The 23,153-nt window shown below is 40.7% G+C and overlaps 1 protein-coding gene across 1 annotated transcript in view; it reads right to left on the bottom strand.

Annotated features, from left to right (window-relative positions):
* Positions 1–5,964: 5,964 nt before the first annotated feature.
* The window catches only part of ngfrb (nerve growth factor receptor b), a 30,079-nt gene continuing 12,890 nt past the window's right edge, over positions 5,965–23,153 (bottom strand). The window contains exons 4-6 of the mRNA XM_070991471.1: positions 12,771–13,008; positions 11,113–11,273; positions 5,965–10,135 (exon numbers count right to left, since the gene is read on the bottom strand). Coding sequence (XP_070847572.1) covers positions 9,792–10,135; positions 11,113–11,273; positions 12,771–13,008 — 743 coding nt within the window. The 3' untranslated portion in view covers positions 5,965–9,791. The remainder of the gene's footprint in view (positions 10,136–11,112; positions 11,274–12,770; positions 13,009–23,153) is intronic.

Here is a 23,153-nt window from a genome sequence, read left to right as displayed (position 1 = left end):
GATCTTATGGATATGCTTCATGTCTAGAGTACCTCTATTACCCCTCCATGATGTAATATGATTTCTAATGACATCCCTGGAACATAAACAGTGTTAAAATATAAAACATTTCATGTTAAGTGGTTACAAGGTTTCAAAGGCAGTCTTCTTTGACAGCCGTTTGAAATGTACAGCTGGCTCAGGGTATCAGTGTCATCCACGCAGTGTCTTTGTACCTCTAGGTGCAGATCAGGCTTTGGAGGTATCTTGGTTGTCTTGGTGCAATTGTTACTGTGCTGTAGACCTTTTTTCTGTTGTGACATAGGGGCTCTGTCAGTTAAGGTGTCTCGCTTGTCAGGTCGGGCAAAGAAAAGAATCAAAGGGAGGAAGCACATACGAAATATTTACATGAATGTGCGATGAAGCAGGTTAACGTTTTGCGCGTGTGCTCTGCCTGACTGTTGTTGTTACAGTGAGGGATGGATGGATTTCCACTTTCAAAACAGGGTGAGATTCTTATGAATTCTTGTAAACACGACAAGAAGCAATGTGTAAACTGAGCCTGCTCTGCGTGGCGGCTGAATACTTTCTGATTGCACAGCTGATGTGCATGTGCCAGACACCTGGTAAACAGACGCGATACATAAATAGAAACAGGGAACGTGAGGTTTTACATCAAATGCAATTAAATCAGTAATGATTTAATGGCATTTCCCCCTGAGCCACCCTCTGACAAACAAATAAATGCTTTCCCGTTCACCGCAAAGCCACAGCCTGGAATGCCTCACCAGTTAACAAGCTACCGAAAGACGCTGTGTGAATTGTGTCAATGTTCCTTATTTTGTCGCTTCCTACTAAACACATTAAAGCTTCATCATCGCTGAAAATGGAACAATTGTGGACAATAAAAGACTCTCCATGGCACATTCCCGTCATTAAGCTTTAATCACCTGCTTTTAGGCCGCAGACAAGTAGTTAACTGGATTGGAATGTACTTTTTACCACTTTTGCGATCAGTTTGAGGCCACTGCAAGGCCGGTTCTGTCTTATTTACATCACATGGCAGTTGTAACAAAAGAAGCGAGACAGATGGAGAAAAGACAAGACTTTTGCAGGGAGGAATTAGAGAGAGACTCTCAATCATGCTGCACCATCTTTAAGTAGGAGAGAGGAAAGGAGAGGAGGAGGAATTGTATAACAGACTGATGTGGAAGGAGGTGAAAAATGGCTCTATTATAGGCCTAATAGAATTTCCCTTGCCCCCAGAGAGAGGCAGAATGGACTTTCCCCATCCCACTTTGCCTCTCCATCCCCTTCATCCCACCATTTGCCCTGGCCAGAGATATAATTTCATCACTCTTCACTTAATTGTGTGCATTGCTGGCAGAGCCTCACTCTCTGTTCCAGCACACAGAGGCAGGTGGGAGAGGAGGAAGAGGAGTGGAATAATAGAGCAGAGTGGGAAACCACATCACTTCATTTTGATAGATGGACAGCTTGTAAGCACGATGGGTTACGTGGTCCCCTCTGAGTAGCCATGTGTAAACACAGCAGAAAACACCGAGCAGGATCTCCCTGTGTCACGCAGCATATCATTCAGGATAGATTGAATGCAAAATATTTGTGTTTGGCTTAATCAAACATGAAATACAGTTACTGTACCCATAAGACCAATAACACAATCCATTCAGACAGAATCATTGCCTTTGTTTATGATTGAAGGGAAAACAAAAGTGGACTGACTGAATTAAGTGTGGACAAAAAGATAACGTGAAAACTGAGTTTGCATTAATGTTTTAGTTAATTGAAACACATCACATATCTTAAGGAAAAGTACAAATACTACACTGTGAAAATACTCCTTCATTCCAAACCTTACTTCAGTACCAGCATGCAATTATCAGCAATATGTACTTAAAGTATTCAAAGTAAAAGTAAGTAAAAAAAAAGAAAGTTCCTGTCAGTGTTTTTATATTACAGTACTTTGTTTGGATTAATATAATTGCTGCTTTAATGTGTGCATTGCATTTTACTGCTGTAGCTGTTTAAGGTAGAACTCATCTTAACTTTATATATATATATATATATATATATATATATATATATATATATATATATATATATATGTGTGTGTGTGTGTGTGTGTGTGTGTGTGTGTGTGTGTGTGTGTGTGTGTGTACTTTAACAAACAGCAATGCATCACATTCTATTAGATCATCATAAGTTTGTAGAATCAAGTAACACTGTAAAGTAACTAAAGCTTTCTGATCTCTTGCAAGAAAGAAAGAAAGAAAGAAAGAAAGAAAGAAAGAAAGAAAGAAAGAAAGAAAGAAAGATGCTGACCTTTGCCTTTTGAGAAGATCAGTCACCGCTTCCCTATGTGCCACTCTGGAACACCATTTTGCTACTTTCAAAGGTTGCACCATCTGTTTGATCTCCTGTTAAAAGTCCTCTGTGACTAAAGGGAACACGTGTGCCATCATTTGGAATGATCTGTTGTCTTACTACAGTCAGTCATAGATCATCATGAGCGTCAGCTGAAATCCTCAGAGGGATGCTCCTCTCTTGGTCATAAAGATGAAGATGCCTCTGACTTTTGACCTCAGTTACCTCAATGATTGCCCTTTTTAAAAGAACACTGTGCTGACTTGCATGGTATGAGACACAAAAGGCATGGAGGTTAGAGGATATTTCTCGTATTTCAGGCTTCACTAGTTTGAGGCTCAACACAATACAACAAAACCTACTGCTTATAAAAACAAAAAAGTGGCGAAACACTGGGTGAGGGTTAAATTCTGACACAACAAAGTCCAGTCTGTTAAAGGTTATCTTAGCTTAGCACAAAGATTGGAGACAGTCAAGTTGTTTGCTGGGATTAAGGAATAAGACATACAACAATGTGCTAAATAGGGAGATTTAGAAATGCAGGTATGAATTTTTTAATTTTTTATTTCCTGTTTTATTTTGTAGCCTTCCCTCTTGTGACGTAGTTTACTTCCTGTGTTTTCCCACCCTTGTGATTATTGTATTGTATGATTGTATTCACCTGTGTCTGATTAGTCCCCTCCCCTGTCAATTTGAGTGTGCTTCCCTTTGTCTTTGTCCCATCATCCCTAATGGGTGGCTTTCCTTGTTCCCTGAGGTTTCCTGTGATCTCTAGTCTTGTCCCTAGTTTCCCTGTTTATTAGTTAATTGTCGCGTTTCCCTGGAACTGCTTTCTTGTTTTTGGTTTTGACCTCACCTGTCTCACCCTCCTGCAAGTCCTTTGTTTCAGTTCCTGTTTTTTCGATGGCCACACACCTTAACAGGTAGGCAGATTTTGTTACCTTTGCTAACTGTTTCCCCCTGTTTCCAGTCTTCGTGCTAAGCTAAGCTAACCAGCTGCTGGGTGTAGTTTCATATTTACCATACAGACAGCAAAGTGATATCAATCTTATTTTTTTGAGAAAGCAAATAAATGCATTTCCCAAAACTGAAAACTATTGCATGAAAGATAGATTTGTATATTTTATTCTTGGTTTTGTCTCAAAACTGGAATTTTGCAGTGAGGGAGTCTTGCTTTCTTTTTAATTCTTATAAACTGACCATAACATGAGGTAAATTAACCAGCAAGGAGGGATCTTAGACAAACATCTACGTTTTCCCCATTCCTATACTTGAATGGCATAATTGCCAAAATTTTCCTTTTTTTTTTTTTTATTTCTTATAAACTGGTTTCTGCAGATAAGCAATAAAACATGATCATTTATTTTGTTTCATATGTTCTATATTATCTTCTTTCTGTGAGTGTCTTTTCCTTTTTGTAAAGTGAACTGAGAAACAAACTTATTTGCTTTGATCAACCTAACTCTGGATTTAGCATACTGTGCTTTTCAAGGCATTGGTAGAATGTTCTGCATTGTTTTATTTTGCAAAAGAAATTTCTGTCTTTCACGTTGCTTTTCTCATTCCTTCTTTCCACGATCACAACAGAATAAAGGGCGACATTGAACTAATGTTTTTAACATCAAATGCCACCTTGCAGCACGGTAGCTTTCAGATCCGTCTTTTTTTTTTTTTTTTTAATGAATCACATTAGGAATCAATCACTTGAGCAGTACCTCTGTAGGTTTTCATTAAGTGTTCACAATGATGTGAATTTAATATTAATGCAAAAACAGTGATTAGAAGTGACTCCAGAGTTGATGGCTGGGGTCACTCTGTGAAGACCGCTCTGTTCAACATGAAGCCAAATCTCAACTGGTCCCCCAAACTCAACATGGCCTATCCTCTTTCACACCGCATGTCAGTCCTGCACACATGGTTCCCTTCACACATCAAACATTCCTCGCTAACGACTCACTGGAGGTTAGCAGCAGTTAGCGGGGGAATGTGTTTTCTATTTGAACTGTGGTTCACTTAGAAACTGATCTTGGGAACTAGGACCAGGTCAGAACATGTCGATGCCATTTCCGATCTGAATAAGCAGAAACAGGTCAGTCTGGAGTGAGCGTGTACGCATGTTTAACATTAATGATAATTTACATCAAGTTTAATTGGACTGGGTCTTAGCAGGAAGTCTGTCTTCCTCATTACGGAGTCATTTTGAAAAGTTTGAGTGTATCCTTATTGGCAGAAGTACAGTTTTTTGGTGGTATATGCTGTAATCTACTTTCATATTACATGTATAGTGGGTAGTATAATATTTATATTACTGCTGTATTTTTCATGTACTTTGTATTTAATATTACACATTAAAACTATATAATTATACACAAGATTACTATTAAACTCAACTTCACCTCAATGCAGTCTGCAGAGTGACATTTATAGACACGTTACCTCAATGCAGTATGCAGTATATGCAGCAAATACTTCTATTGTAATGTCAAGGTCTTAACTTAATTTTTTGTTATATTTCTTATTTTAAGTGGCTTTTAAGCTGTTTCCTCTTTATGCTGCCGTAATGTAAATTTCTGAATTCTTATATCTGTGGACATCCATTAGAAATTTTCCAGGACAAAAACATCAACTAATCCATCACAACATTTTCACTCTTGTAACCCTACGACTGAGTTAATCCCACAGTGACATAAAAATATGAAACCAGTGGGAACCAGTGTGTGAACATGTGTCATTTCACGCACCATTACCTTGCCATGTCACTCATCAGAGTAAGTCTAATTGTGTTGACAGGCTGTTGGAATCTATTACTGTAGTATTGTGTTGCTGTTGCTCCACTGACCACACGCAATGCCATAATTCATGCAGTCAGTTTGATGAAGCAAAAGAGGAACTAGATCACCCGAGTTTGCCCTCTTTTCAGCCCCCTTTTCTGTTCAATCCCTCCTTGTGCTGCATTGGTTGAAGCTGTCAGTGGGTAATCAGCGTGTCTCATTTGGCAGGGATTACATGTCAGAAGGACTTTAGTGGCCCTTGAGGAAAATGCACAGGCCTGCCCCATCCTGCGGGCAAAATATGTAATAATTCAGGACTGTTTCAGGACCAATGTCCACTGTGATTGTGTTGGAACATGCATATGTATGAAGCCCCAAAGTGTGCAATATTAAATAAATAAATATGACATAAATAATCCAATGAATAACTTGTATAACACACATGAACCAATACATCGTCAAGCATATTGTTATGGGAAACGTTATTTCATTATCCTTATTTTCATAAGAGATTTATTGGAGGTCATTTTGCATTATAGAAATTTTATAGAAAGTCCATTTCTATTTTACAATGGCATTTATTTCCTGTTGGAGGACATTTTTTGTGAGGTGAGGTCTGGTCCGCACAACTTCAAAGGGCTGTTTGAAGGTTAAGACTTGGTTTCAAGGGTTATTTTAGAATTAGGATTAGGTTAGGCTTAGTTGTGATGGTTAAGGGAATGCATTATGTCCTGAGGGTCCTCAATAGGACAGAGTGTGCGTGTGTGTCTTGAGATTGACCATACGTTCCTGTGGAAGCAAGTGTGTGCGCTGTTGGAGAAATACAGAGGATGAATGGACTTGAACTTTATTATTGGTTTTACTGCTTGTCTGACATAAGAATTTAGCAAATTCACATTAAGTATAGTACAGTATATGTATTAGTATACAAGAAACATTCTGTATTTTTCAGATCTGTACATTTCAGTCCGGGTGCACTGTCAGTGTTGTCATATTGGGGCTTTTTTTTTTTTATTTTTTTAAATAAACTTATCCTACAAAGAGTTTTCTAGTCCCCCACCCCACCCCTCCCCACTGTTACTCAGGTACAATGTCAAGACATTCTCACCTTCAGCTGGGTTTACTGTACATGCAATTCAAGGTTTGGTCACTTTGTCAATTGAATCTCTCATATCTGCGAAACTAAATGAACACTATTAAAGGAAAAAGCCTCCAAATTCAGTCATAGTTTCTGACAGGAGGACAAACTTTGAAGATAGTGTAAGGGCTTTCAGGGAAGGTCATTAATAAGTGTCACAAACCAAAGTGGAGATGGGGCCCTACAGTGTGTCAAGTGTCCTCTAACCAAGTAGCCAATAAGTAAAAAACTTATTTACCAGAACAGTCGTATAGAAAACAATTTTAACATTTCAATTTGTCTGTCTATGTCACAACAGCAGATCTCACAAACTTCAAATCCTGCTGGTGTGATTTTTGTCAGACATTCAGGACACATGGGAACTCGAATTTCTCTTTAAACTTATTACTCAGCATGCAACAGGTTCAAGTGTCAGCGGAAAAAAATTATGGTTATACACTGTGTATTTAAACCAATAGTTTGACATCTTGGTAAATGTGCTTATTTGCTTTGTTGCAGAGAGATCAGAGATAAGTACCACTCCTATATCTGCCTGATAAATATACAGGTACCAAGGCTCCTACCAGCACCACATTATTTATGCTGCTTTTCTTCTTTTATTTTCCACTCTTTATTCTAAGCTAACTGGCTACTGGCTATAGCTGTATATTTGGCAGACAGATATGAGAGTGGTATTGATTTTTGTCATGTAATCTCAGCAAAAAAGAGAGAAATCAGATATTTCCATGCAATTAATGCAAAGAGACTGACTTATACAGGGCACTCAAATCATAGTGTGTAATGCTGTATTTCTGAGTTTGGTGGCAGGTGGTGCTTATCTAATTGGACAGTTAGAGCAATTTCTGATAAGTCTGAAAGGTATTTTACATTTTGTGTTGCCTATTCCTGTCCTGACTTAATGATGCACTACATTAATACACGTGATGCTGATTAATTTGCTAATTGCACCAGGCACCTGACAAAGGCACCTCCCTTCCCTTTGCTCTTCTTACACTTTTAAACTTGGACAGCATTCATATATAGTAGTAACAATGTCCCATTCATATAGATATTGTACATTAGCGCCTTCGAGGCTTTAACTAAAACAAACTAGAAAAAGACAAATTATTTACAAGTTTAAAAAAAAAACGACTAATGGAGATATACTTACAAAAACAGTTAAAAACAAATGTACAACATCAGCGGACACCTGAAATAGTTCCCAGGCACTTGTGATGCAAAACAGACACATAATTACACATTTAAGTGCTACAATCTAGGACAAGAAGAGAAATATAATACCATTTACAGTTGTTATTTGGGAATTAAAATACAACTCTTGGAGTAGAGTGAGAATACCTTCATTTAAAGTAACACTACAGCATGAAGCTCAGTGTGCTAGTGGTTAGTAACAATGTACAATCTAGGCCCGAGTGACAGATGAAGTTGGTGATATAAGTAAGTTTAGCATCGTAAACTATTTGCTCCTTCAAATATTTTCCCATGAGCAAAAAGAAAGAAAACAAACATGTGCTGGGGTCCTCAGTTGGCAGCCTAATAATGTCAACATAATAAAATATTTGAATATGCTTTGCTCAAATTCAAACCAAATGGGTGCAACACAGCACAAACGATTGCACTTAAACAAGCTGATTTATGCAAATGCAGATTCCTGGGTTTCACCTTTTACATTTAAAGTAATCCAAAACTTTTCCGCTTTCTCTTGGTCTGAATTCATCCCACATCCTTTGACTTATGTCTCCACTGACTTGCCTTTTATCCAGAGGTCATTGTTGCAAACAATGAGGAAACTAGACACCCCTTTTCTTTTTTCCTCTGGCCCGTTTCCCTCTCTTATTCACCTGTTTGACGGATTGTCAGTCGCAAGAATCACCGCTTTGGATAAACACAGTGTCTCCTCTTGAACAACTACAGATTGTTCAGTTAATTCTACAGGCTGCAACAGTAAGTGTAATATTGAATGTAACACAATCATTCAAGTTACCCTGAGAAACAAAACCAAAAAGATAAACCCTGGATTTTTGTTCTGAATCCTGATTATTTTGTTTGTTTTTTCTTGGAAATTCTGCACTTTCTGACAATGGATTGCTAGTTTCTGCATGCTGTTTACTGTTATTTCACCATCTATAGCGCACACATTGCAAATTATATGGATTTCAAATTTACTTTATATTGGCTACTAGAGATTAAACAACATATGGTCCCCTCATGAGAGTGTTCCACACAGTATATGGCAGGATCTGAAGCTGTCTGTGTTTCCTACAGTGAATGAGAGTGTAAATGTATATGTGATCTCTTTGTGTGTGTGTGTTTGTTTGTATAGTACATGCATGCATGGTTACATACTGTAGGCCTATGTGTGTGTGTATGCACAGTATGTGTATAACTTTATTTGGTGTCTGCCTTTGCACGTACAGTATACATCCTTTTTACTAGGTGACTTGAGTTCGACATCTTTCCCTTTTCTGGGTCAGTATGAAGCAGCCTGTGTGGGATCTCCTGTGTTATGCAGATAGGCCTGAGCACATAGAATGGTGTCTCATGTTACCCCGGTCAATGACCTTCCCCACAGAGTCCAGCCAGCAGTTCTTATAGCACTAGCCTGCAGAAGACGAAGCCGAAGTTGAGATAAAGTCCACATGTGCTGCAGCTCAATGTCTCAAATCTAATACAAGTATTTAAAATAAGAGTAAATAGCTGGACGTAGCTTTTGTTTTTGCTGAAGGAGAACGGTCTCATTTGAAATGTGTCCACACATCCTTCCTCAGGTTGTCATATTTCTCAAAGATCCAGATACGCTGGTATGCAGGTGTCATCGGGTAGCAGTAACAGACATAAGCCATTTGACAACTTAAATTCAAAAAATCTAACGTGGCATGTCAGTAATGTCACTTTTCAGGTACAGTCTGGAGACAGTTTCTCCTCTTTGGTAGCACAGACATGTAAAGTGACATTTGGAGATACAACACTGGCTTATGAACGCTGTGAGAAAAGGACACACCGGCTAAGAATGAAGAGTAAGTTGTAGTTGTATCTGAATGAAAGAGCCAAGTATCCACGATAAATTGGGTTCGAAGGCCATTGCTGCTTCAGGGTTAAAGTCAAGACGGTAAGCTGGATGTGTGGAAAGGCAGGCGGCTCAAAATGGAATGATTCTACACTATTTCCCTCCATATAGGCTTTACATTGTGTGGATTTTAAAATGTGAAAATGAGTGTTTAGAAGCACATCCTGATGGTTAAGTGAAGGCTTTTGGCTTCCTTTGACTGATTTGATTAGGTATGTTCATATTCATATTCATTCAAGCTTTTGTCTGATTTCTGGGATCTTCCTGTCTTATGCCTTTTTAAATAAACATGAAATAATTCGTCAGGATTCATATTTGATCATCACTGTGACTGCTGGCTCCATGAGGGAATAGCTTAAAACATTCATAGCATGAATTATGTGGAATGAAGGAGGCCATTGGAGAATATGAAGGTTAAGGTTCAGGTGTTTTGCTCACTGTTAAGCTTAATTCACACTACAGATGTGGCTGTCGGCTTTGCAGCGCTGGGGCTTAGCACCAGACTCTGGGCGATGTCGTCGCGGTTGATCTTGCGCAGCGCCGTGCACAATGTGTCGATGCTGGCGCAGTCCTTGCTCGCCCAGTCAGACAGGAGCGCGCGGACGGGATGCTCTTCCTGCCGGAAGGTCGCGATCCTCTCCTCCTCGTATCCCAGGAGGCCCGCCAGGTTGCACCAGTCGCTGTCGTCCATGTGGTTGCAGTCATCTCCTTCGCCGCCCCTGAACAGCAGCTTCTCTACTTTCTCTCTGGTGTGGAGAGGAAGGAGCAAACAAGGCTCTTCATCCATGGTGACGACTGCAGAGGGAGAAAATCAGGTCATGTCATTATTTGGATTATATAACATAGCTTTAACTATATTTAGCTTGATGTGGTATTGATATAATACTAATTTCTCAATCATAAATCTCAGTATGATTACATTCATCTTTTCATACATATCTGAAGTCTTTTGTAAGTGACCGGCATGGTTCCAAAAGGAATATTACCTTCCTCCTGTTCATGAGCGTTTCAATTGGCTGCAATTACTTGGAAAGAGGAAGTGATGGAGTATATATTTCCTGTAGCAGTAACAATGGACGTCTGGAGTAAATAACTGGATGAGCAATGACAGCCTCTCTAGCAGACAACTTCCATTACAGACAATACCAATGAAAAGATGTGCCTTTGGCCACGCTGATGAAATGCCTCCACACATCCCACCTACTTATTACCACTGTAAGACTGTTCAGACCTCGAGAGACAACTGCCAAATACTGTTTTCTACCGCTTGCACCACTATGCGCTCTTCCTTTGCCATTATCTGGCCAAGCATGTGATTTTAAAAGTCCTGAAGTCTCTCAAACTGGTTTGTCAGGGCAGGCCTGGAAACTGCCAGGAGCATGTGCTGCCAAGAAAAAACACTCGCTCTGTCAGTGTTGTAATCCTTGTTTGCTGATTTGCTACAGTAACACTGAAAGGGCATATTGAGGGTGGAGTTGATGAAGCCACCAGATGGTTCATTGCCAAGGGCAAAATTTATTTTTTTATTTTATTTTTCTTTTTTTGTTCAAATGACACAGTGGGACAGGTGAGGGTGCAGCCTGTGTGTACATTCACAAAAACGCAAAACTCAATCAGACTTATTTGTGGATTAGTAGAAACACATTACCAGAGGAATCCAGCACCAGATAAACACGCCCCATTTAAGTGTGATAGTTTGATAAATGGGGGCTATTGTATTTCTTGGTGTTATGGGAGTGGCCTCTGTTTAGGTATAGGCATGAGTGTGTTACCTGTATGAGCCTGATTCTGGGCCTGCTGCTCCTGCAGACTTTGGCTGTCCACAGAAATGCCGCTGTCACTGTGCAGTTTCTCTCCCTCAGGTGACGGCGTCTGGTTCTGGTTGGCTGTGCAGTTGTTGGCTCCCTGCTTGTTCTGCTTACAGCTGTTCCACCTGAAAGAAAATGAGTCATAAGAAAAGGAAAAATTGAACTCTGGGAAAAATGTATGGTTTGAATTCAAGTGAAACAGACCTCTAGTAATCACGTCTAGAGCAAAAGAGTGAGTCAGGTAGGGTTATTATAGAGTGACAAAGTCCATATAGGGTGGATCAACAGGTCAACAAAACATTGAACTTCTAGCTTGTTTCCCATTTCCAACCAACAGTCAATACTGGTTTCTTTTAATCATGACCACAATCTTTGCTGAACTAATCAAGTCTTTATTATTGTAACCATGATGATGAAGATCATCTCGCCTTAAAAACCTTTGGTATTTTTCAACCTGGACCCTGTTTTGCCACGGTTTTGTGCTTAAGTGACTAATGCATTTCAGTGATTTTTGGAAATTTCTGAAACTAAATCAGATGTGAAAATATCAGAAGAGGAGTGAGAGGGATATCAGGCATCAGAGAGGCAGCAGGGCAAACATGTAAAGCCAGACCACTGCCACGTCTAACTCGGTGAAATAAGGGTTTGTTTTGACCATGCAAGGTTTTGTGAGCAAGTAAAATGACTGTTTTTGCCACTCGGGTGGATTTGGTGAAAACAATATGAAGGCTGTTTAAAAAAAAAAAAACATTAGCCAAGTGCCACCATCCATGAAAACATGACGATACAAATATGGAATAAGTAATTAGGATATTAATATTCAAATGCCAGCAGTGACTGGTAGGTAAAACATCATCTATTATTCAGTGAGGCAGTTAAATGTTTAAAATGCTGCTGTTTCAGTGTTTGCCCGCCTCTGCTCTGATCTTTATTGAATTCTTTGGATGCGGACTTGCAAAACTTGCCCTACAACATATTGTAAACATATTGTACATTCAAAATTGAACAGTTGTTGGCTGTCTGTGGAGGCTTTGAGAGAGGAGCAAGGGTTTCAATATATGAGAAGAGAGTAAACAGACCATATTGTGGCCCACAGGACAACAGAGTGCTCTCATCCAGAAAAGCAGCAGATGATTTCATTAAATATGAAGCTGCGGAAATTCAAAATCTGATTGGGTTTTGTTGTCCGTATGCATTTGTAATGAGTATCAGATCCCTTTCCCGCTTCCCTTCAGCTGTTGACTTTGACATTTTTATTTAAATAAACTTCATTCATACAAATGGAAAGGGACAGAGTGAAATAGATGCAAACTGCAGACATCAAACCACCTGGCTGGTGCTTTATGCCAGGGGTCTAACCCTGAGGGTCAGGCATACCCATGAGGTCCAAAGATAAATCTAAAGGGTCACATCTTTTCTGCTTTTTCTTTTTGAACCATTAGGATACTTTTAGCTCTTCAGTCCTCTGAAATCCATCAAATGAAACAATATGAGATGTGAAAAACAACTCAGACTTCCAATTTTGTAATCCAGCAGTGGGTCATCAGGTGCCCTGATTCATGGTTTTGTTCACTGTGATTTAAATTATTATTTTCCGTACTTCACGTGGTTTCTGTCCTCACCTCTTGAAGATGATGAAGGCCACGAGGCCAACCACAACTGCTGCCAGGATGGAGCAGTAGATGGGTATGAGTTTGTCGTTCAGACCATCGTAGAGCCGCTCCTGGGAGTCGCCGTTTGTGGTAGTGGTGGTGGTGGTGGTGGTGCTCTCTATAGGGATTTCTGGTGGGGGGCCATCTGGTGAAAAGTCATCATAGGGGGGCATGGAGAAGAGCGTGGGAGGCACTGAAGGGTAGGTAACTGTGAAGGAGAGAAATTCTGTGAGCATCCTGAGTATGTTAAAACAAAGCAACAACAGCCATTTACTCTACATTCAAGGTTACTTAAACTTATTAGATTTTTTTGGGCCACTTGATGACAGTAAAAGCAAGCTATAAACACATCACTCTCTTTTTAGCCTTCAGCGTGATGCTGGATTTATTTCTCTAGAAATAAAGACAACACTGATCTGTGAGAATGAACCAAAACAGTAAAGTTGAGGGTTGTAAAACCAAATAAACGATCCGAAAGATCATAAGAAGCTCCATAGAGCCGCAGAGTTGGGTGATCATCTTCTGTGTGTTCGTCATTTTCACATTACACATATTCATTTGTTGCATTAAGTTGTTGATTAGCGCAGCTTTCAGTATTGCAGCCAGGTGTCGGCTCAGAAAGATGTGATCTTTCCATACATCTGCAGCCCACTCCTCATCACTGCTGAAGGCGAGAGGATTGAGGCCGCATTAGCCGCTATGAGCAAAATGTACCCGGTGCTCCAAATGAACTGCGGTTGCTATGCATACTGTTTTTTGGTGATCTATTTTTTCAAGTGTGTACTCAATACATAACAGTTTTAAAATGTCAGTCATCGGAAAAAAACTCCTCCAAGCCAAAGGCTGCCCCACTATCAGCAGCAGCAGATGGAGAGACATGTTGTAGACTCCTTGCTACCCTGCAGGTCAGAATATTTTCAGCTTGAACATATGATTGGAAAATGGTGTCCAAGATTTAAATATGGTTACAAGATGCCTACTATCTACATTTTTTGTATCCCTCCATCATAGCCAATATAACCATAAAAGTCTCTTGTGCTGCAACACCCAGCACACACCCCCGCACACATTACATCCCACTTCACTTGGTCATTTCCCTCCTCCCTAAGGAGCCATTAATGAGGGAAAGAGCAAGTTTGTCCATCCAGTGCTGCCCACTTTGTTCCAACCATTAACGCCAAGCAGAGACGTGCGCTCCTCACCGCGGATGTGGAAATGCCTGTCACTTACTTACAGTTATTCACATCATCAACAGGAAATCAACCCGTTGGTTTCCAAGGGCTCTAAATACCTCAGGAGAGCCGCTGAATGCGAGGCGGCCATTTTTCACTAATGAGGTGAAAACATTTTTAATGAGAGCTTACTTAGATGGATGCATGAGCTGCTGCGGGGCTTTTAGCTGAAGGAATTTTGAGGATGTGATAAGTACTTTATGGAAACACCAATATACCAAACATCCTATTAACTTATGATGCAGGATGTCCATCATTCTTAATCCTAGCCTTCTAAAGCCATTGATTTTTTTTTTTTACTAAGAACAAATGTTATGGCAGTGATTGTTGTACTACTCTGAAGCCAAGCAGGGAATATGTTTGTTATGGCTGTGCTTTTTGGTCTGTTTGTGTTTGTGTTTTTTGCTTGTTTCCTCTCTCGCTTCTCCGCAGCAGTTAGAGCGAGGCGGGAGCTGGGTCGAGTGCTCTCCGGCTGCGCTGCTGAGACGCACCTGAGCCGCATCAGCGCTCATCAGCGTGCGGCTTCTTAAGCCGGCCCCGCTCTCTCCTCATCACCAGATGATTTTCGTCCAGCCCTTTGTGTCTCACCGCGCATGGTCTTAGTAGTTAGAATTTTGAGTTTTCTAAATCGCTGTCTTCTCCAGTGCTGTCCCTGTTTGCAGGTAATTTTTGATTTCACTTACTCTAGCTGAGTTTTTCTCCCTTACAAGGTGATTTTTTGTTGTAACTTTGTTTAGTGCCTTTTTCCCCTAGTGGAGATTTCTGTTCAGTCGCCTTTTGCCTTAGTTTAGGAGTTTTTTCCCTTTGTGGAGATTTTGGTTGTATCATTTGTTACTTTATATTCGGACAATAAAAAACAGAGTTTTTTGTCTCTGCATTCTGGGTCCTGGCCTTCTGTGTGAATCGAGTCCTTAACAATGTTGCTACTTCACTGTGCCAGTTTTATTTGACTTGTAACACGTGGCAAGTTTTGTGTGTGGCATTTTTAAGCATCAGTGCAAACCCAGCTTTACACTTTGCCGGCTCAGTGAAGCTTCCTCCTGCTGGGTTCAATGAGCCATGTGCTCCGGTTCAGTGACCTCCAGGTGCTTTCAGCTCACTCAGCACACCACCACTTACTCACAAGTGGCCAAACCGCAAAGTCTCCTCACTTCACACCTTCTCCTTCCTACCTGTACTGACATTTAAGAAAGTTTATTTATGTAGCTCCTCACCAGACCTCTCGAGCCTGTTTCTCATCTCATTTTGACAAGAAAGGTGAATGCACGGAATAAAAAAGACAGTATCTCTGGTTCTGCTGCATAAATTTTTTGTAAATTATTTCATGAGAGATGTAATAGGAGTGCAATGCTAAACGGGTGGAGTACTTGGTTAAAACACAGATCTATTGGGCTAATGTGTGTGAATAAAAAGACACACAAAGCGCATACAAACAAGCCTCTGGTGATGCACTGCAGCATATCATATTCCTCCCCGTCCTCTTCAACAGATAGATACACACCACCATTACACCAAGGCTTGTCTGTCTTTCTCTACCCGACTGTTTTTGCCCCCCATCAACACACACACACCCACACACTCGAAACCAGACACCATTCACTGACAGAAATCTTCTTTGTCCAGCACAAATGCCCCCCCCACCACCACCACCACCACCACCACCTCTTTATCCTTCAATCCCCTTTCTATCCATTTTACCGCTGGCTACACTTTTCCTTACTTCTATCAGGCATTTCCTTTTATGTCAGTCAGTCACACATTCATTTGGACGGCGCTCTTTTTTAATCTCACTGGCTCTTTTTCATCTCCTCCTGAGCCTCTCCACTGATGGTAAACACAACATCATTGCTGTCCAACCTTCCTGGTTATATCGCTTTATTCTTTTTGTTCATTAACCATTTATCTCATCCATCCATCCTTCCCTTTACTCGACATCTCTGCATCATTACTGTGCTCACCCTCCCTCCCTCCCTCCCTCCCTCCCTCCCTCCCTCCCTCCCATGATTAACAGTTAAAACAGGGCCCTAAGTGCCTTTACTGAACCACTAGCTCAACCTCTCACATTGGTCTGATGGTCTGGCCTCAGAGGGGAGTGACCTTCTCCTGCTGAGCTCAGCTTGTTTCCACTATGCAGAGAGCTCAGTGATTGCTGGACTGCTGCTCTTAGTCAGACAGCAATCATGTTGAGACATTTTAATGATCAACTCAGCAACGATTCCCTTATAGTGGACCCTTAGATGAACTACTTGCATAATCCTTTTAAGAGGAGAAAAGCTAAATGATCTAAATCCACGGATCAGAAATTTAACGACTTCACAATCAAAAAGAAATGTATTCAATTTCAGAAAATAATGGACAGAAACATGTCAAAGAAATGTAAAGATAAGACTATGGTGCAGTTTAATAAAATGAGACATGCAGATCAACACGCTACAAAATGGCTACTGTTTGCACTGATGGGAGAGAATAGCATGGAGAGTACAGATGTACTGTTTAATCATACTGATCAAAATACATTTAAGATGAGATGAAACATGTTCATAATGCTACTAAATGTGGGTTTTCCTATGTCAAGAAAAAAACCTGAAAGCTTTGGAGATGCATGATTGACACAGACATTTTTTTCCTCTACTGTTCATCTATATTATCATAATTTATATCATGAATACTTATGTATTGTATATGCTATATCTCATACAGAATATTCCTTATCAAGATGACAATGACACGTCCTGAAATGATCTTCTGTAACACTCTTTCCAACATCAACACCCAAACAGGACACACTAAACCTCATAAATGGTATTCCCATTTTAAAATTACAGGAGTGCGACCTTCTAGGGTGTGAGTCCAATTCATAGAACAAAAATGTTAGCGGTCAAAATGTGGCAAAAGCTTGTCATTAAGATCATAAAAACTGAGAGATGTGGAGCTGTCAAAATTACAGGTTCAGCCAACTGTAACCCCTGTCAACAAACCGTTTATTGTCGTCATTGTTCAGCATCATTTGGTTGTTAGTGAAATTACTGGAATTTTCCTTCCGGCTTTGTCTGTTAATGATTAACTTGTGACTGGAAATCCGGGTGCATGTGTACTTACTAGCATTAGATGAGCAATTATATAGAAAGAATCCGCTGCTCTGCGCCCCCGCATAAACAGTGTGTGTCATTTGAGTTCAAAGAGAGTGTTTGTGTGGGCCAGCAGCCACGCCTGACTTTAACTCGTCATTCCAACCTCTTGCAAACAGACATGCAAACAGGTGTTGCCGCTGTTTCAACACCATATACTTTAAAGGCTGACTTTGGAGTTAAACAGAGAGGAAAAGAGGGGTTTCCGACACAAGCCGAGTCTTTTTTTTTTATTATTATATATCATTGCACCTGAGTACAGCTGCGACGGCTGCCAAGACCTGCCTGTCAAAACCTGATATCATGGACATTTTTACAGTATTCATGTTGCAACAACGAGCACATGTGAAGGGATAAATTAAGATTATTGAAGAATGCGGTCACCCCTGTTTCGCTGATCTGTTTTCAAAACTTACGTTTCACTGTCTCCTCCCTCTTTCTCACACTTTCTCTGTTCTCCTTGAGCCCTCGGCTCAGGTCCTACCTCACATGACCCATCTCATTTTTCTGCCCACGTGCACCAGACTGAACACACACCGCTGAATGTGTATGCATGTTTCTGAATATCTACAGGGCGTGCGTGTGTGTGTGTGTGTGTGTGTGTGTGTGTGTGTGTGTGTGTGTGTGTGTGTGTGTGTGTGTGTGTGTGTGTGTGTGTGTGTGTGTGTGTGTGTGTGTGTGTGTGTGTGTGTGTGTGTGTGTGTGTGCGTGTGTGCACGCTTGTTCTGCGGCAGAATGTGATCAGCACTCGTAGAGGTCAACTAGAGAAACCTGAGAGTGCAGAGGAGTAACTCCATCGCTTTTATCGACCGGGCCACATTCTCAGCATCTGTCCCCTCTCTCCACTCTCTCCAGCTTTCTCCATCTCTCTCTTTGCTGCAGCTCCTGTTTGCTGCTCTCGTCGTCATTTATTTTCCTTTATACACTTCCATTGTATACAGTGTTTTTGCTTAAATTCTGGGTGCCACTGTCTTACAAGACACTCTTTATGGCAGCTGTAACAAATGTATTTCTGAAGGGTAAATAAATTCTTTAATATGCTAAAAATACTAAATGCTTCATAGATCAGTTATAAACCATTAATAAACTCTTGTTTCAGGTTGTGGAAAAACAATTTGGTTGGTGTTTCTACTTCTCATTTGGTGATAATGCAGCTGAATGCATGTATTAACAATATTATTAATGATTGTTAATCATGAATAAGTCATAATAAATTCTTTACAGCCCCTTTTTAGAATGTAAGTGGTCATAGAGTCTAGTCAGTCAGAGAGATTTTCCACAATCTGACACCACGTAATTGTTCTTATTGATGGCTCAAATGTAACTGATCCATAAAATGTTAGTAAATGATTTATTAACATTAACAAAGCCATTAGTTATAAAATTTATAATGGGTGCCTTATTAGAAAATTATTCTAAATTTGTGTAAAACGTGCTACTGTTCTTCACAAACTGGTATATGTTTTTCTTTTCCAGAATCATATTTATTTTAAGACATATTAGTGCAAATAGACATATAGATAACAAGGCTAAATATTAAAGATCAGCTTATTAGTGTTTTCAGGAACATACCGTGTTTGCACTTACACACTGAATGCCAGCGACTTTGCACATTTTTAGAATAACAATGCAATATAATATCTGGAATTTTAGTGATGGTGAAGAATTTTGAAACACATAAAAGTACAAAACCAGATGTCACTATGACAGAAATAATGCAGCAAATGAGCCAACAACACAATACGGAAATGAAATTCCCTCTTTCTGCCACAGTGTAATAATTCAGCTCTAAAGCGCTATGACAGATAAAGAGATAAATAACACTGACAGAAAGACTTGGCTTGGCAGACACACAATCCCCTCAGTACATACTGTAAATCATCACAAGGACAAGACCTTGACTCCCCCAGCAGAGCTTCTGCCGATGAATGAACGGCACGAGCGAAAGCGCAAGTGTTGTGGTCACCCTTGGACCAGAATCGCCCGCTCCTGCCAAATCACCTCCAAAAATTTCCCCTGGAATGTCGAGGGGTAAATTCCTGAGGGATGGCAGGCGACTCAAGGAGACTGAGTCAGCCACAAGGGGTCGATTCTTGTTTGGCAGCTGAGACTTTAAAGCTTCCTTCAGCTTTACAATGCCCATACTGTGTGGAGTTGGGAGCAAAAGGGTTAAAGTGAGAAGGTCAACTGCGGCCATAGAGCCCAAGTCAGTAGAGATATAAGTCAGGAGATGTGTAGAGACCAAGCTATTACCACACAATGAGTGACTGTGCAATACAAAGACAGTGAATTGTTTAGTCAGACTGGGATTTAGGGCTCTTCACAGCTATTGATATGGAAATGCTTTGGAAGCAGGAAATCAGAAATGTTGATGGCATTTTTTCCTTCATCATTTTCCCCATTTGTCTCCTTCTCTTTATCTGCCTGTCAGATGCTTGTGAATTCGAATTGACCATTCATTAAGCCCCTCCCACAGTAACTCATTGTCCAATCATAGCTGAACAGCCATAACTGAGCAAGGCCAAACTTTGGAAATATCCAGGTTGAAGTGGTGTGTATGGGGCTGTAGAAAAAGAGTTTGGCCTTTCAAAAACCAAAAATACAAGACCAAAAGTTGAGTGATTTTTAATTCTGGCTTTCAAAAGAGGGAGCTTAAAAACATTAAAGTCAACAGCAGATGGCACCAATTTATAGAGCTAACAGCCTAATTAGCGAGCTATCTACAACTGATCTAATCTGCCAGGGACAGTTGTCATTTCAGTGGATTAAAGTGGCGATCACTGCCCTAAAGTCTACCTCAATCAATCAATCAAGGACCCATTGTCTCAAAGGTTATTCTGCCTTTTAATTTGGTAAATATGCCACTCTTATCATTTTAAACTGCATATGTGCTGGCCGTGATAGGACAGAAAGCATAGGGCAGCCTGGCTTCAACTGCACATGCATTCCTCTGTTGACACAAACGATGAAAAGTTTCATTTTCATATTCCCTTCCCCTCCTTTTCTCCGTCTATCCCTTCATGTTTTCTCTTCCTCCGTCTTTCTGTCTTGATTAACTTGAACTGGTCTGGCACTGAGTGCTGTGCATGGGACTGGTTAGCAGATTATGCTTTGTGATTTCTGGAGGGTAGCCTGTCAATCGTTAAGGTCAACCAAACTCAGGAAGGAAACGGCTCCCTCCTCCTACTCACCTATCAATTCAATAACCAAATGCACTTGGTCCAATCACCCTCCCCCCTCTCGCTTCCTCTTAACCCCACCCATTCGACCTTCATCCTTCCAATATGCTGTCTCAGATTGGTAATGCTCAATAAGTCATCTTATTGATTTCAATCTGTGTATAGGAGCGTAAGTATCAGTGCCCGTCTGCATACATTTGGCTCTGTGCGTGTGACTCATATTTGGGTATTCCTGTAAACTTCCTTTCAGTGCGTGCATGTGCATGAGTGATATAATTGCATGTGTGCTGCAAACCTAAACCTGTCACCCCCGCTGCCACAGGACCAGAAAGCTAAGCTTTGAGTGATACGTCAGCCCACATGTGTGCAGTCAATGCTGGGTACAATCTCAGAGGAACGGGGCTGAAGAGTGAAAGCCTCTGTTCCCCACTGCCACTGAGTGCTCACAGCAAAAACCTCAGGCTGATACAAACAAGCAGAAAGCAATCTGTCGAACCCACGCACTGCTCATTCAGCTTTAACCGTGGTATGAAAAGGCCTTGTCACAGTATGTTAGCATGGCTGGCCACTCCTATTGATAATTTTCAGATAATCTCTCTCTAGGCTTGACAGGAGTTACCCTGTTAACAATCCTATTATTAGCCATTTACATGCCAGTTTCTTATCCAGCCTTGTCCTCTGCAAAGCCAACCCCTCTATAACTGATAGGATAGCTACCCTCGATATCGACAGAGATATTCTGATTGTATGGTATGCATGGGACATATTAGGCTTTGCAGGTGCAGAGGATATTTAGCTGGAAAGCAAATATGTTGTCATGTCATTTTGCAACACATTTTACATTAATTAACATTTCCTCATATATACACACATAATTTATAGGAGGCAAGGTTGACCCATACAGTACTGGTTTGTCTTAGCTAATGTATGACACAGTAGATGTCACTTCGAAGAGCTGTTAATAAGAGCACTAATCAACTTCAGTTGTCTTGTGTTGTTGTGACCCCTGAAGGGATTATGGGGATTATGCCGTGTTGTTCAGTCCACATCCCCAGGGAGAAACTCATACTGCCCGATCTTCCCACAAAGACCTCCTCCACATACAAGCCTCCCATGACCTTCAACCTCTGACCGTGCTTGGCGGCCTGTAGAAGAGTGGAAGTTATATCACACTTCTTTAGATAATCATCTTGCCTTCAAACCGTCAACTCTGTGGGTCCAGCCTAACAAAGTCTGGTCAGTATCAGCATGTTTTACCATCCGAGGGAGAGTTTTCCTTTTCCTTACAAGACTCAAAACAAACCACTAATCCCTTTGGAAGTGTGGAAGGAAATTGGATTTTCACCTCACATAACAGCTGAGCTTGTATCCACATAAAGGGATGCTGAATCATCACAAGGGAGAATTCACCTCTGGCCTAAACTCAAATATAATCTGAATAATAATAGCAGTTAATCCAACTTTCTCTCTAAAGGCAACCTACAGTATAGTCAAGGTGATGTTCTGGTCCTTCCACTCTCGGTTCCCCAATGTCTCAAATTACAGCTTGTCTTTTGATGGGAAGTGGCCATCTGTGTGTCCCTCCACCCTCCTGACTGTTCAGCCTTCAGGCCTGTGTCGCCTGACTCCAAAATACTAATGGATATGGACGTCTGGCAGCTCTAAAGATTTGTGAATGCTGATAACGCTTGTGCTTCAGTAAAAAAGATTGCATTAGACATAAAGAGCACATGATTGGGTTAACGTGGGGAACAACATATGATGATGAAGCCCATACACTGTGCACAGCAAGCCGTCATGCCTGGAATCACAACAAATTCACATTAATCAAGAAGTATACTGCGTTAATTATCTATGGAGGTTTAGTATTGGAGTTCTGGTTCCTTATATCTTGATCTTGGATGAATCATCTCTTCAGCCACCACACTTCTCTCTGTCAGACCTCAATGGAAGATGTTGCAACAGCAGTGGCAGAAAAACATCAGTGCATGTCGTGTCCACTTCTGCTCATCAAATAACCTTTCCTGTCTGTGGTATTTCCCCCGGTTCTTATAAAGTTTGCATTAAATCACACATCATGTTTTAATCACTCTGCACGGCCGGAAATGTACAATGTTTACTCATCACATATCCATCAATGGAAAAAGTAAATACTTGACTACTCAACAGCAAATGTAACAGTTTATTAACAGTTACACTTTGCATGACATTACTTTTGTCTATTGTTAGATGCTTTCCAAGCCTCCCCTCTCACATGTCTAATTTTCTGTGTTGAACTGTGGTTTAACACACAGTTAGTCTTTTGGATGGATTGACTGACCTCTTACTGCTAGCTTAGCCCTGTGACTGCACACAGAAGAGCTCCAGAAGCCACATTCCCACAATGAAGCTGTTCAAGCGAGCTCATGCTTGAATGTAGTCTTAGAGTTTCACCTTTGATTTGGTAGAGGTTAATGTCTTTATCATCTATACCAAGCTAAATGTGCTGCAACAGTGTCTCGATCAAACACACAAAACAAACTCTCCACAAACTGTTAAAGTAGTGGATCTTTACTGGGATTACTAACTGTAGTGTAGTTAATGACACGATGTCAAAATGTAGGCCTTACACTACTAAGTACTGCATTCCTGCCCAACACTAGTACTCACGCTAAACATTAAACACAAAACCAATGGCCCATTTTGTCTTTATATTCAAACAAGCTGGCCTTGTCCACACAAATGTTGACAGAAAAGAGAAAGGCAGAATTACTTTTTGCATCTCCACTGTGAACCGACAGCAAGAAGAAAAAGGAACAGGCCTGTGGACATGCA

Source organism: Chaetodon trifascialis, chromosome 21 (assembly GCF_039877785.1).
Source record: "Chaetodon trifascialis isolate fChaTrf1 chromosome 21, fChaTrf1.hap1, whole genome shotgun sequence".
NCBI classification, from domain to species: Eukaryota; Metazoa; Chordata; class Actinopteri; order Chaetodontiformes; family Chaetodontidae; genus Chaetodon; species Chaetodon trifascialis.
Note: the sequence above shows the minus strand (reverse complement) of the source record. Positions and strands in the feature narration are given on the sequence as shown.